The 12,964-nt window shown below is 39.0% G+C and overlaps 1 protein-coding gene across 1 annotated transcript in view; it reads left to right on the forward strand.

Annotated features, from left to right (window-relative positions):
• DCLK1 (doublecortin like kinase 1) overlaps positions 1-12,964 on the forward strand; it is a 397,676-nt gene that overhangs the window by 372,672 nt on the left and 12,040 nt on the right. Inside the window, exon 17 of the mRNA XM_027835226.1 lies at positions 2,223-2,296. Coding sequence (XP_027691027.1) covers positions 2,223-2,296 — 74 coding nt within the window. The remainder of the gene's footprint in view (positions 1-2,222; positions 2,297-12,964) is intronic.

Here is a 12,964-nt window from a genome sequence, read left to right on the forward strand (position 1 = left end):
GGTGCCTCTCCTCCCTAAATTAGAGATTTAATTACCATTTTTCTATTTGGAAAAAGCTGTTTATAAAACAATAGAAATATTTTTGTACTCTGTGAGCATATTTCTTCTGTAGGGCATCAAGTAAAGGGGGACCCAGATAACCTTTGCAATAAATATACCTTAGTATTCAAGGAAGCCATTCATTTCATGAGCACAGTTAATTAGGTGTTCAGGTTTCCCCGCTGTTAGTCTTTCTTGTTTGTGTTGTTAAACTCTTGTTGGTGTTTTTTTTTTCTTTCTTCCTTATTAAGACCAAAGAAAAGACTAATTCCATGACTTTCAATTGTATGAAAGCCATGATATTAGCTAGGGGAGCAGTGGCCCAGACTGAGGCCCACAGGAACCAGGTAGCACATTTCAGAGGGGAGAAGCTGCCTGACAGCTTCAGGTCAGCCAATGACTCCGGGGAATCGCTGGCTGCCTTTCCTCACGGATGCCACTTTCTGCCTCCCAGCCCCAGACACCATTGTCTGGAAAAGGGACTCTCACTGCCTTCCCAAGGAGTTAAGCTGTGACAGAGCAAAACAAAAGACCAGGGAGGGGGAAACAAAGGGTTATTAAAACGCAATCTGGGGACATAGACTAGAATTGGAGATGACATTTTAACAGTGGACTTTTCTTGGGCTAAGGGAGGAGAGGCCACAGGCTTTATTAGATTTGCTGAGCTTGGTGGAGGACCTATGACAAAGCTGTCTCTTTCAATTTATCCTTCCTCAGTTATTGCTGTTTATCATCTTAACCTCTAATCTCCATAGCACCTAAAAGAAAATTTTTGAATTTTGCTTATGCAAATAGGATAGTTCAGGCTAATTGAACAAACCTCTACTAATCATCTAAAAGAGTGCCTCTAATAAAGGAGAGAAAGGCTGCGATAGCCCTTCGTCCCTTCTCAGTGGGCTCACGTTGTGCCTCAGTTGGCCAGTAGATGGCAATAAAGAACTAGCTCTTCTTGTAGCTACAAGCTATGAAGCCATACACGCCCTCATTTTCCCAACAGGAAGTATCCTTTGAATTTTTCTAAATGAAACAAAGTATACTTTTTTAAAATTTAAGCTTAAATCTTACAGCTGTACCGTGGACACTAGATAAAGTGTAATTTATAGTCAACATGCTAAATGCCCACCATGTTATGTCTAGCACTGGTATCTAAGCATATTTTTAAAAATATCTTTGTGAATTTCTAGTTGAAAACTGTCATCAGCATTGCACCAATACTACATTTTAAATAAAGCACGCAGGGGCTTTTCTCTAAGGAAAAGAAATGGAAGCTATTGCCTGTGGAGACTTGGAGGAGGAGGGGAGAATAGAGCCCGAATATTTTTGTTATGAAATACTTTTTCATGAAAGTGAGTTGTTGCTTACTCACTACTGGCCCAGTTGCTAGGCTGTTGTTATTAGAGAATCAATGACTCTTAACAAAAGATAAGCCCCCCCCCCCCAAACAGACCGCTTTAAATATTTGCATACGTAGATATAACTTAATGGACAAATGCTTTCATTTCTTTTGTCCTTTTTGTCCCAGGGAAAATGTGGTGAATGTTTTATGTTGTAACTTTGGACTTCAAATTATTATTCAGATTCAGGTATAAAGGAGAAGCTGTTAGTTATGGCCAAGTAGCTCTGCTTTTGAAGGTTAATACTAAAAGGAAGGAGAAAAGAAAGAAATTTGAGTTACTGTAATTGATGGGGCTCCAGAGCCTGATTCTTTTTATCATTTCACATTCCATGATTATGAAATAGTCCAATTTAAGCCGTGTGTGTGTGTGTGTGTGTGTGTGTGTGTGTGTGTGTGTGTGTACTGTTGTCTTAGGTGGGCTAGAGCTGATTTCATTATTAAAGTTCCACTTAATTGGAAAATATGATTTTCTATTCTCTGCCCATACTGAAGAGCTTTTGATATATTTTCAAGTGAGAGTTACATTATTAGATATTCAAATGAATGCACTATGAGTACCTGTTTTAGAAACTATTTCAATTTAGAGTAATTGGTTTCCAATTTACCAGTATGTATAGAAGAGGTTAGTTTTTTTTTTAATTTCAAATGTATAGATTGAGAATGTTAGCCAGCTTTCTGATATGAACAATACTAAATATGTGCACTAAATGAGGAACGGCTTGGTCTGGAGTCTTGATTCTTTAGCACAATGTCGATCCACTGAGTTGCCCCATTTCTCTCTGCTCAGCTGGACCACGGGTTTACCATCAAGAGATCAGGGTCTTTGGACTACTACCAACAACCAGGAATGTATTGGATAAGGTATGAGATGGTGCAGCTCCAACAGTCAGTGTTTCCATGGCAACGTGCTGGCAGTCTCCATTAACCAGTTCCTTGAGTGGATAAACATGCTTTTGATTTGTTATCCAGTCCATATGCTGCTTTATCAGTTTCATTTTAATCTTGATTGAGATACCACACCCCCTCATTCCTTTTCTTCACCCATTATTCACACTGACATTGCCAGCTTTCTTTCCATTGCACATGCTCAGTATCAATTTTCCTTCCTGTTAAAAGGACAGTATATTTAGTGTTAATGCCAAAGCATTTTCCCCTCCGTTACTGGTTAAAGCATCTGTTTGTGATGCTCTTCTGTCATTTAACAAGCGGAGGAGCAGGAGTGCCTTAGTCTATCTTCTTCTCTTCTTGTACAAAATGTAGAATTATATACTGTCATTTTAAAGCCATCATGCACAATCTTTACCGTAGACAGAACAATGCATTTGCACATTTAGTGCACATTTAGTACTAGAAGCTCCTCAAAGTACAATGAGTTATACGATGCATTGTGTATGTTGGTAAGCTTGTGTTTTTCAAACCCTCCACATTTTTTGTTACCTTTTTTTCCTTTTGAAAACTCTCTGTGTAGTAGCTATTGCATGATTTTTATTTGAACATTTTGTAACTGTCAGGGGTTGATTATTTTAGGTGACTTGATCTTCTCAATCAAAGGGGACTATGGGAGGTATTAACTTTTTTTTTTTAACTGGGTTGAGAATTCTACTGAGACAGATATTCTTAGGATCATTTTCCATGCCAGGCAGCTAGCTCTGGCATTTCCTTCAAGGGGCTATTTGCTATTTATGTTCCTTTAAGTGGTCCATGAGGAGGACTGGCTTTTGATGACTTGAGAAACTAAATGAGAATCCCTAGTGAATATCATTCTCCTGCATCTCTTTTAAATGGAAGTGGCAAAATATCCATAAAAAACTATATAATGTCTAAGTTCAGTATGAAACATTCCACCAGTTTTGTATTTCTGTAGCAAAATAGCATCTTCAAGTGTTTGCAGGATTGTCGTAATCTGCCTGACCTCTTTTCACGAATTAGACTACAACAACCTCACCTAAAAATAGCAGCCCCTGCTATCATTATTACCTCCAAGTGATTACCACCAACTTTCCCTACAAAATTATAGAGACAGTTTAACCAGGGTGCTTCAAAGAACAATAAAAGGCTCTTTGGACAGACAATCTGAAAAACACTCCAGTCATGCCTACTTCATAATTTAAAGCAAAAGAGACACAATAATCTTTTTTCCATTGGTTTTACAATGAAGTGTTATTTGCCTCTCATGGGCTAATGTGCCCATATGTCAACACAGTCTTTAGTCAGCGGAGTGAAGTAGCTTAAATAGATGTGAGGAGAGTGTTGCTTTAAACCATTTTTGTTTTCTGGTGAATTTGGTTGTGAGTTCACTATGCTCCATCCCTATTCCTTTTAATTTGATACTGGGGAAAAAAACATATCTGTGTTTAACTACACCTCATTTCCCTCAAATGCGTTAACAACACATAGGAGAGAAATAGACAGTTCATTTAAAAGAGGAGTATACAACCACTGTTGAGAGAGAGAGAGAAAGAGTTGGTATATATTTTTATGACCAAATGTGTAAATAGAAATCTTCCTAGTTCCAGAGAGAGTATAAGCTTCTAACATCTGAAAGTCAGTATTAATTACCAAGTATGGAATGTTGTTTCTAATAGATCTTTAGCATCACCTCAATTTGGGATTGCAAGGGGGGAGATAAAGGGCAGGAGGAAGTCACCCAGGAAATAAATAAATAGTATAATATAGAAGAGGCCATTTGACTAAAATGCTCGTAATGATTTCCATCAGCTGACAAAATGACACATCCTTGAATAATGGGCTAGAGCAGATGGGTGATAATCTCTTTTTTCCACCATACATAAACTGCTCGGTGTTCCAGCTGGGGGCAGTAACAACAATGTTTATAGTTAATGCTGTTCTAAACAGCGCACCCAGTGTGTAAAGCTAAATTTGGAAAATGATGCTAAAAACTCATAGGCAAATACGCTTAATTAGGAAGTTTTATAAGGTTGTTTAGCCACAGATCTAACGCTGGATGGGAACTGATTGCAAATGCTTGCCTTTTATCTCAATGGAAGTGGGAGCATTTGTCTAACCACCATGGTAGCCAACTTTCTAACATAAACAATCATTACAGTAGGAACATTTTCACTCAGTGATTGTTATGTTTACAAGTGCTCGTGGCTGTTGTAGACTTCTATAAGCAAAACACCAAGGAGTTCATTTCTACTCTTTGATAAGCAGCTCACATCACTGTACATGGTGTGCAATCATCTCCTCTGTACGCCCAGAATTTGAATTCTCCCCTCATTTACTTGTTGGTAGATGCAGGGGAGAACCATTTCCCTCTTTTTCTGTCTAATCCTGCTCCTTAATGGAGCACCTGGCATTGTTTCATATTGGGAGCTGGGTGAGGCTTAGTTGCAGTATAACTTCTCAAATTAACCCCAGAGACCTTTCTTCCCCTGCTCATAGGCTAGACATCACCCCTGTAATGAGCTTCTTGTTCCATCTCTGGACTTTTAATGTTGAAATTGCCACCATGTTCCAGGGCTGTGGAACCACTAGAAGAGAAAACATTTCCGTTCTGTTACATTTTCCCCTTTCTGAAAATATTCCTCTCTCCAGAGAGAGAGAGAGAGAAGTAGTCACACACATTTATATATCTCAAGTAAAGTTGACACCGTGGCAGGTGGTGTAGCCTGGTAATGGAGTGGTATTATAATGCACAGTGTCTTCAGCATGCAAAACAGCAAAAATACTAGAATCCAGCAACCCAATTAAATAAAGCAAATACAAAAATAAGACACAGACAGAACCACTAAATAAGATCAAAACATTGATGTTAACTCAATTCCCAAACATATCCCCAGTAAAATGTGTCTTATATTAGTGGATTATAGTAAAATACAATTGATGAGGCTGGGCTAGAGCAATAGTGTGTCTTTTTTGTGAGGCTATTAAATGTTGTCATGCTCTGTTGTTAAAAGGTATGGATGGGGTCAAGGAAAAAAAACGCATCTTACCCCGTGCAACTTTTAAAGAATGGTTCTCGTAAAGCAGCGTGACTTTGCAGCTTTACGAAAGAACAGGTCTACGGCCAGCTCCGTTGCCAGCTATTGGACATCCAATCCCGAGTCGCAAAGTTGCAATGAACTATTTGCTTTGGACTTCTTTAGCTCTTTAGGAAAGGAGCTCCCTGCTGAATGTCAGGGCAGTGCTGGAAAGACAGATGCCTCTGCATGAGCACGGGCACTTCCCAATCTCCCTCCCCTGGGACTTAATCTGTAACAGGAAGTTTGGGGCTTTAATCTTGGCTCCCTGGAAAATGGAGAGTCGGAAGAGAGTGGTGGGGGCCGCTGCTTTCTAAGGAAGCATTAACTTTCAAAGCCAAATTATGGCTCTAGACAAAGTCTCAAGACAGGGAGAAATGTTTAGTTTTGCAGCTGTGCCTTGACACTGAAGAGCAAGTTATTGGACTGAGATGCCTAGAGGGGTCAGAAGCACTATTTAATTGCAACTTGCAGGGCCTTGAATGTTCAATAAAAGAAATGCTGGAATAGTGAGACATCTGCATTGCATTTTAACAAATCAAACAGGTTACTCACAATTTTCTGAGAGCCCTTCTTTATAGGGATCCCAGTAATTTGAAGATGTCTTTTCTTTGAATTGTGTGTTGCTAGGGTCAATCAGTTGCCATGGGAATCCAGATCTTAATCTTTTGGGCGTAAGTACTATATATGTGAAAATACTGTGTTTTTTTCTGAGATTCCTGATCATCTATTATTGATTCAAAATTGCCTAGAATCTTCTGTGATTTGCAGCTGTGGATCAAACTTTGCTTTCTTCTCTCAGATTTAAAAGGAAAATGTAAGATTTTTTTTTTGGTTTATTTATTTTTTACATTTTTTAACATCCACAGAAATAGCTTGTCTACTGACACAACAGAGCCTCTATCATAAATGTTCTTGTAGGGAAAAGCTCATCATGTTATCATTATGAAATGATAGTAGTAATGCCAGAGAACATGTCCATAGAAATTACAATACTGTCATTTCATTAGAGAACTTTTTGTCGCCTTCTTTTAAGTGAAACCTAGATTTCCCCTGGGGGTACTACATCCCTTGCAACTCTCCAGGGCAGGTTACTCCTTGTTCTATTTTACAAGACTTACGGGCAGGAGAAAGGGTTGACATACTTTCTCATTCCCTAAAGGCATATTCACACCATTTTCCCCCAAATAGGCTTTCCTCTTTTAAAATTCATGTAATTAATGCACCCTCTCTCCCCTTCTTTGCTGCTATCCTTTGCCAGCCTCTAGGTTAATATCTCCCCTTCTTCAATGACTTGAGCACACAGATAATATTTTCTTTCTACCCTATCCCCTCTCTGTCTCATTCCCTATCATCCTACAGAATGTCAAACTTATGTTGGTGACCATTCTTACTATGCTTATTCTCATAACCACTCACCCTCTTTGATTCTAACAGCCATTATCTCCAACCCACCTTAGCCACACACCAGCATGTTTATACCCGAGACCTTACCATCAATCGTTAGTATCCCTGCATACTACAGTGCCCCAGAATTCTGAGCTTTGTGATTTGGTTCTCTGACCAAAACTACTACTTCTACCTCTACCACTCCTTCACTCATATTCCCTGTTCTTCTGCATCATAGTAAACCACTGGTCACATGGTTCCTTCCTGTTATCCCAGTCTATCTTCCCCGCTCTGATTTTCCCTATTAATTTTTAATCTCACTCTCAACTATTTCAGTGATAAAGTGGACAGCCAGTCTAGAATTGCTTGCCTCGTTGTCTTTCTGCCATTCTTAATCTACTCATCTTTAATCTACCATCCTATTACTGGTCCCTACCATCTTATTACTAGTCCATGCCCACTTAAAGCTACTGAGTCTTGCTAGAGAAAGTCACATGAGGCTGATTTCATCCTTTCTAAATTGATGCTATAGCGCCTCAGCTAGACCCCTGTTGCTGCTCAGCAACCCCATTTATTACTACTACTCTTATTAAATACTTAAAATGTATTTAAAGGGGCAGCTAGGTGGTGCACTGGATAGAGCACTGGCCCTGAAGTCAGGAGGACCTGAGTTCAAATGTGACCTCAAACCAAACACTTGGCACTTACTAGCTGTGTGACCCTGGGCAAGTCACTTAACCCCAGTTGCCTTAAAAAATGTATTTAAAATTATAAATGTATTTGTGTAGATGTATACTAAATTCTAATAAATGTTTAATAATGTAGATAATTGCCAGCATTTATACAATGATTTAAGATTTCCAAAGCATTTTACATAGATTATCTCATTTGAACTTTACAACCCTATGAACTAAGGCATTGTTATTATTTTTATTTTACAAAGAGGAAACTGAGACTGAAAATGGTTGAACAACTTGTACACAGGGTAACACAGCTACTAAGTGACAGGCAGGATTCAAACTCAGGTCTTCTTGACTCCAAGCCCAGTATTCTATCAGCTATACATGTGGCTGCCCTATCTCATTCCTCACACCCATAGTTCCAAGCCTCCCACCCCACCTCTTCCTTAGACATTCATATCAAGTGACCTCATGTCCTCCTTTACTGAGATCAAGAACTTTCTGTGTAAGCTTCCCCAGCTCCACTGATTAAAAATCAAATGCTTTTACCCATCTGCCCCTCCTTCCCTCCTACCTCAATGGAAGAGGTGTTCTTACTTTTTGCCAAAGCTAAATTGTATCCCCTAACACCTCCTCCACTAACTAGCTCCATTAGTACTTCCTTCTCTCAAGAGTCCTTCTCTCATCTGTCAGCAAACATGCGTCATTATAATGAAGAAACCTTCCCTCGGTTCTTCTGTTCCTTTAAAGTACTCCACAAACAATCAACAAGTATTTATTAAAGCACCTGCTATGTACAAAGCATTCCAAAAGGTGCTAGGGATACAAGTTCAAAGAATGAAACAGTTCCTGCTTATAAGGAGTTTACATTTCTAATTCTGATATATCTAAATAGATAGATAAGTATCAACAGCATAAATATGAAGTGAATAAATATATACAAAGAAATTAAATACAAAGTGTTTGGGAAGGCATTAGCAGTTGAGGACATCGGAAGAGAGGCTTTATGTAAAAATGATCCTTTGAGCTACATCTTAAAGGAAGAAAGAGACTCTATGAACTAGAGGTAAAGGGGGGTTGAAATCTAGGCATATGAAATGGCCACTGGCATGGCAGGGGTGGGGGGGGTGGTTAGAGCAAAAGTTAGGTTGGTGCATGGAAGGCTTTAAATATAAGGGGGGGGAGGTTGTTTATTTGTTTATCCTAGAGGGAATAGAAAGCCCCTGGACTTGAATAAGGAAGTAACAGGATCAGATCTATACTTAAGGAAAATTGGCAAAAGTGTGTAGTGTGGACAGGAGTAAGGAGGAATTTAAGTCAACGAAATCAATTAGAAGGCTATTTCAATAATCCAAGTGAGAGGTGATAACCACCTGAACTAAAGTGGTAACTGTGTGAATGGAGAGAACAAAATGGTGGAATGTTGTAAAGATAAAAACAGCCAGATTTGACAAATGATTGTATATATGAGGTTCAGAAGAGTAAGGAATCCAGGAAAATACCAAGGTTCCAAACCCAAGAGGCCAGAAAGATGGTGATACGTTCAGCAGAAAGAAAGAAGTTTAGAATAGGAGAGGGTTTGGGGAGGGGGATATTAATGAGTTGAGTTTTGGACACATTGAGTTTGAGATATCTGGGACATTCAAGTTGAAATGTTTAATATACAGTTGTTCCTGTGAAGCTGAAAGTCAGAGGAAAAACTCAATCTAGATATATAGATCTGGGAATTATCTGTATAGAGATAATAGTTACACCCATGACTGTTGATGAAGTTATCAAGATGGAGTGTGTAGAAAAGGTTACCAAGAAAAGAGGGCTAAGGGCAGAACTTTGGGGAATATCCACACTTAGGAGACATGACATGGATGATGAGTCAATAAAAGAGACTATGAAGAAGTGGTCAGAGAAGTAGAAGGCAAAATAGGAAAGAACAGTGTTATGAAAACTCAGAGAATAGCGTCAAATGCATTAGGTAGATCTAGAATGATGGCTAGGAAAAAACCATCAGATCTGGTAATGAAGACCAGACTGATAACTTTAGAGCAATTTCAATGGAGTGATGAGGTCAGAAGCCATATAGCAAAAGGTTGAGAAATGAGAGGAGAGGAAATGGAAGCAATAAGTACAATTTTTTCCAAGAAGTTTAGCTCAGAAAGAGGGGAATGGTATAGGATAATAGCCTGAGGAGATGGTATGATTTAATAAAGGTTTTTTTAAGAATGGGAAAGACTTAGGTGTATTTGAAGGCAGTAAGGAAGAAACCAGTAGATAGAGAAGCTTTGAAAGAGAGAAGAGCAGTGATCAGGGATGCAATTAATTGGAGAAGACAAGAAAAGATAAATACAATCAAGTATAGAGAGGTTGGCCTCAGCAAGGAACATGGCTGCCTCTTTATCAAAGCCTAGGGGAAAGGAAGAGAGGGTAAGAGATGGTGTTAAGGGGTTTTGAGATGAAGAAAATGGGAGAAAACGGAGCCTCAATTTTTTTTTTCAGCAAAGTAAGGGCAAAGTCCTTAGCTGAAAGGTGGGTTGAGGTTAGGGGACTTGTGAAGAGGGGAAAAAATGTTTGCAAGAGCTTCTGGGGAGATCAAGATAGGGAATCGGTTAGTGAGGACCCAGATAGGGCTAGATCACATCAATCTATAATGTGCCTATTCAGTGTGAATGTGAGACTTAACTCCACTTGCATTCAGCAACTAGTGAGTGAGAGCAGAGGAGGATGGTGGAAGCAATACAGAACTAAAGTTTGGCGAGAGATAAGTGGTGAAAGAACAAGGGATTAAGGGATTTGAGAGCAGAGGACAGTATAGAGTTGAAATGGCTATTTATTGGGCTGAGATTGGAGAGGGAAGAAAGTAAAGAAGTAATACTAAGGGGTAGAGGGATTGGAGGTCTAGATGAGGACAAAGAATAGGTTTAGGAGGGGTAAGGCATATGGCAAGATGATTATCGTCAGACAGGGGAACGACATTTTCATCCTCCTTTTCACTAATACATTTTTTTTAAGTTTATACCCAGTAATTATACTTCTCTCACCACTCATTCAGTCTTAAAGACTTTGTGATATGATTTCTGCCTCTGTTACTCTAATGAAATTGCTCTCTCAAAGGTCACCAATGACCTCTTTAATATAAAATCCAATGACCTTTTCCCACTCCTTACCGTCCTTAACTTTACTGTATCTCTTGGCATGGTTGACTGCCCCCTTCTTTGTACTCTCTTTAATCACTTCTTCCTTGTCTTCTTCATTGACTCTCCTTCCTGTTCCTTACCTCTTAATGTTGGTGATCCCCAAAATTCTGTACTTTTTAATCTAAACTCTTTCCTTTGCAATCTTATCCCCCTTCCATCTCTGGGATGGATATCTCCCAAATCCCCATCATTAGCCCCAACCTCCTTCTCTACGCTTCAGGTCCGCATTGCCAACTCACTATCAGATTTTCCCACCTAGATATTCTGTCACTAGTTCTAACTCATCATGTCCAGAACCAAACTCATATTTCTCAAAAACAAACAACAAATCTTCATTCTGACTTCCCTATTTATGTCAAAAGAACCACTATTTACTCAATTCTAGCACTTGGCCCTTCAATGCTCTCTTTCCTCCCTTACCTTCTAGTTCCAATCAGTTGCCAATCCTATTGATTTTATCTACTTAAGCTCTCACATTCCTTGTCATCACCATTGTAGCCCAGGCATTCATTGCAATTCACCAGGATTACTTTGAGAGCCCCTAAATTGTCTCCCCAGCTCTAGTTCCTCCCCTTCTAGTATAGCCGTAGTATTGAGAAAGTACTTCATCGTCCAAAGATTTGATAACATCATTCCTACATTCATATTCTTTCATTGGACCCTTTCTTGCCTACCAAATAAAGTCCCTGTCATTCAAGCCCTTCCTTTCAGCGTTATTTCATTCAACTCCTAACGAAGACTAATCCCTACCCTTCATAGCCATTCTGTTCTTGTGGATCCCAGAAATTTTGTAAATATCATTGTAAATGTGGAAAGCATATCCCAACCCCAGCTCCCACAGACCTATACTACTGTAATCTTACCTTTCCTTCAAGATACAGCTTCCATGCCAGCTCCTCCATGATACCTTCCCTGATTCCTCCTCCCTGAATTAGAAATTATTTTTCCTTTCTTAGACCTTACATAGGTACCACATGGTACTTCTTTTATGCATTTATAATTTGTGCCATATCGTATTAAATATAAGCTCCATGAGGGTAAGGACAATGTTTCATTTCATACTGACCCCCAAGGCTAGCTCAGGGGTCTTTGAAAGAATAGGAGCTTAATGAATGTTTATTTAAAGGCAGAGTGTTATAGTGGATAGAGCAGTGGAATTGGAACCAGGAAGACCTATATTCAAACCCCACCTTACACACTTAGGAACTATGTGAGCAAGTCAGTTAGCTTCTCTAAGGCTCAGTTTCCTTAACTGTAACATGGAGTGAAAATCAGTGCTTGGAATATCTACTGCATAGAATTATTGTGCAGCACAAAGGAGATAATACAGGTAAAACACTTTAACAAACTTAGCAAGGCACTTAGTAAGGCTTTTCTTTAAAAGCCCCATATATAAAACTCAGTTATAATTGTTGAATTTACTCTGGGGAGTAAGGTAGATTAGTTACACAGTCCAGCAGTTCTCAACAGAGAAATTTGGTGTGCACTAAAATTTTATAAGTGAAATCACTAAGTTTTAAAAATTTGGAATTAAAGTAATCTAATCCATATCATCTATAAGAATGGTATTATAAAAGCCATTTCTCCTGAAATCATGGCATTGATAATTGAAACTAAAGCATCACATCCTCAGGTGATTTGTAATGTATTTTCCTTTTTAGTTTCACTAAGAATTTATGGTATCAAAATCTCACTTCAAATAACTAAACTAAATCCTGTAAACATACTTGCAAATATACTGTTGTTCAAAAGGCCCGCTTCTGAAATGCTGTGCTAAAACTCTCCTGAGGCCATCTGTACAGAAAGAAGTTATCTCACCTTCTATGCTGTGCAATGTTGGGCAGAGAGTCAAGAAAACCTGAGTATAAATCCTGTCATTTACTGACTGTGTAACTCTGGGAAAGCTGCAGAACCTTTCTCAGCTCTGGTGTCATCATCTGTAGGTTAGAGACAATAATAGTATCTACCTTTTTGAGTTGTGAGTATCAAATGAGATGATGATGATGATGATGATAATAACAATAACAATAATAATAATAATAGCAGCTAACATCATATAGTGCCCACTGTGTGCCAGGCACTATGCTAAGCACTTTACAATTATTATCTCATTTGATCCTCACAACAATCCTGTGAGATAGTGCTATTGTTATCCCCATTTTCCAGAGGAGGAAACTGAGGCTAACGGAGGTTAAATGACTTGCTTAGGGTCACACACAGTTAAGTGTCTGAGGGGAGAATTGAACTTGGGTCTTTCCAACTCCAGACCCAGTGCTCTGAGCACCA

Source organism: Vombatus ursinus, unplaced genomic scaffold, assembly GCF_900497805.2.
Source record: "Vombatus ursinus unplaced genomic scaffold, bare-nosed wombat genome assembly UNPS02014813.1, whole genome shotgun sequence".
Lineage (NCBI taxonomy): Eukaryota > Metazoa > Chordata > Mammalia > Diprotodontia > Vombatidae > Vombatus > Vombatus ursinus.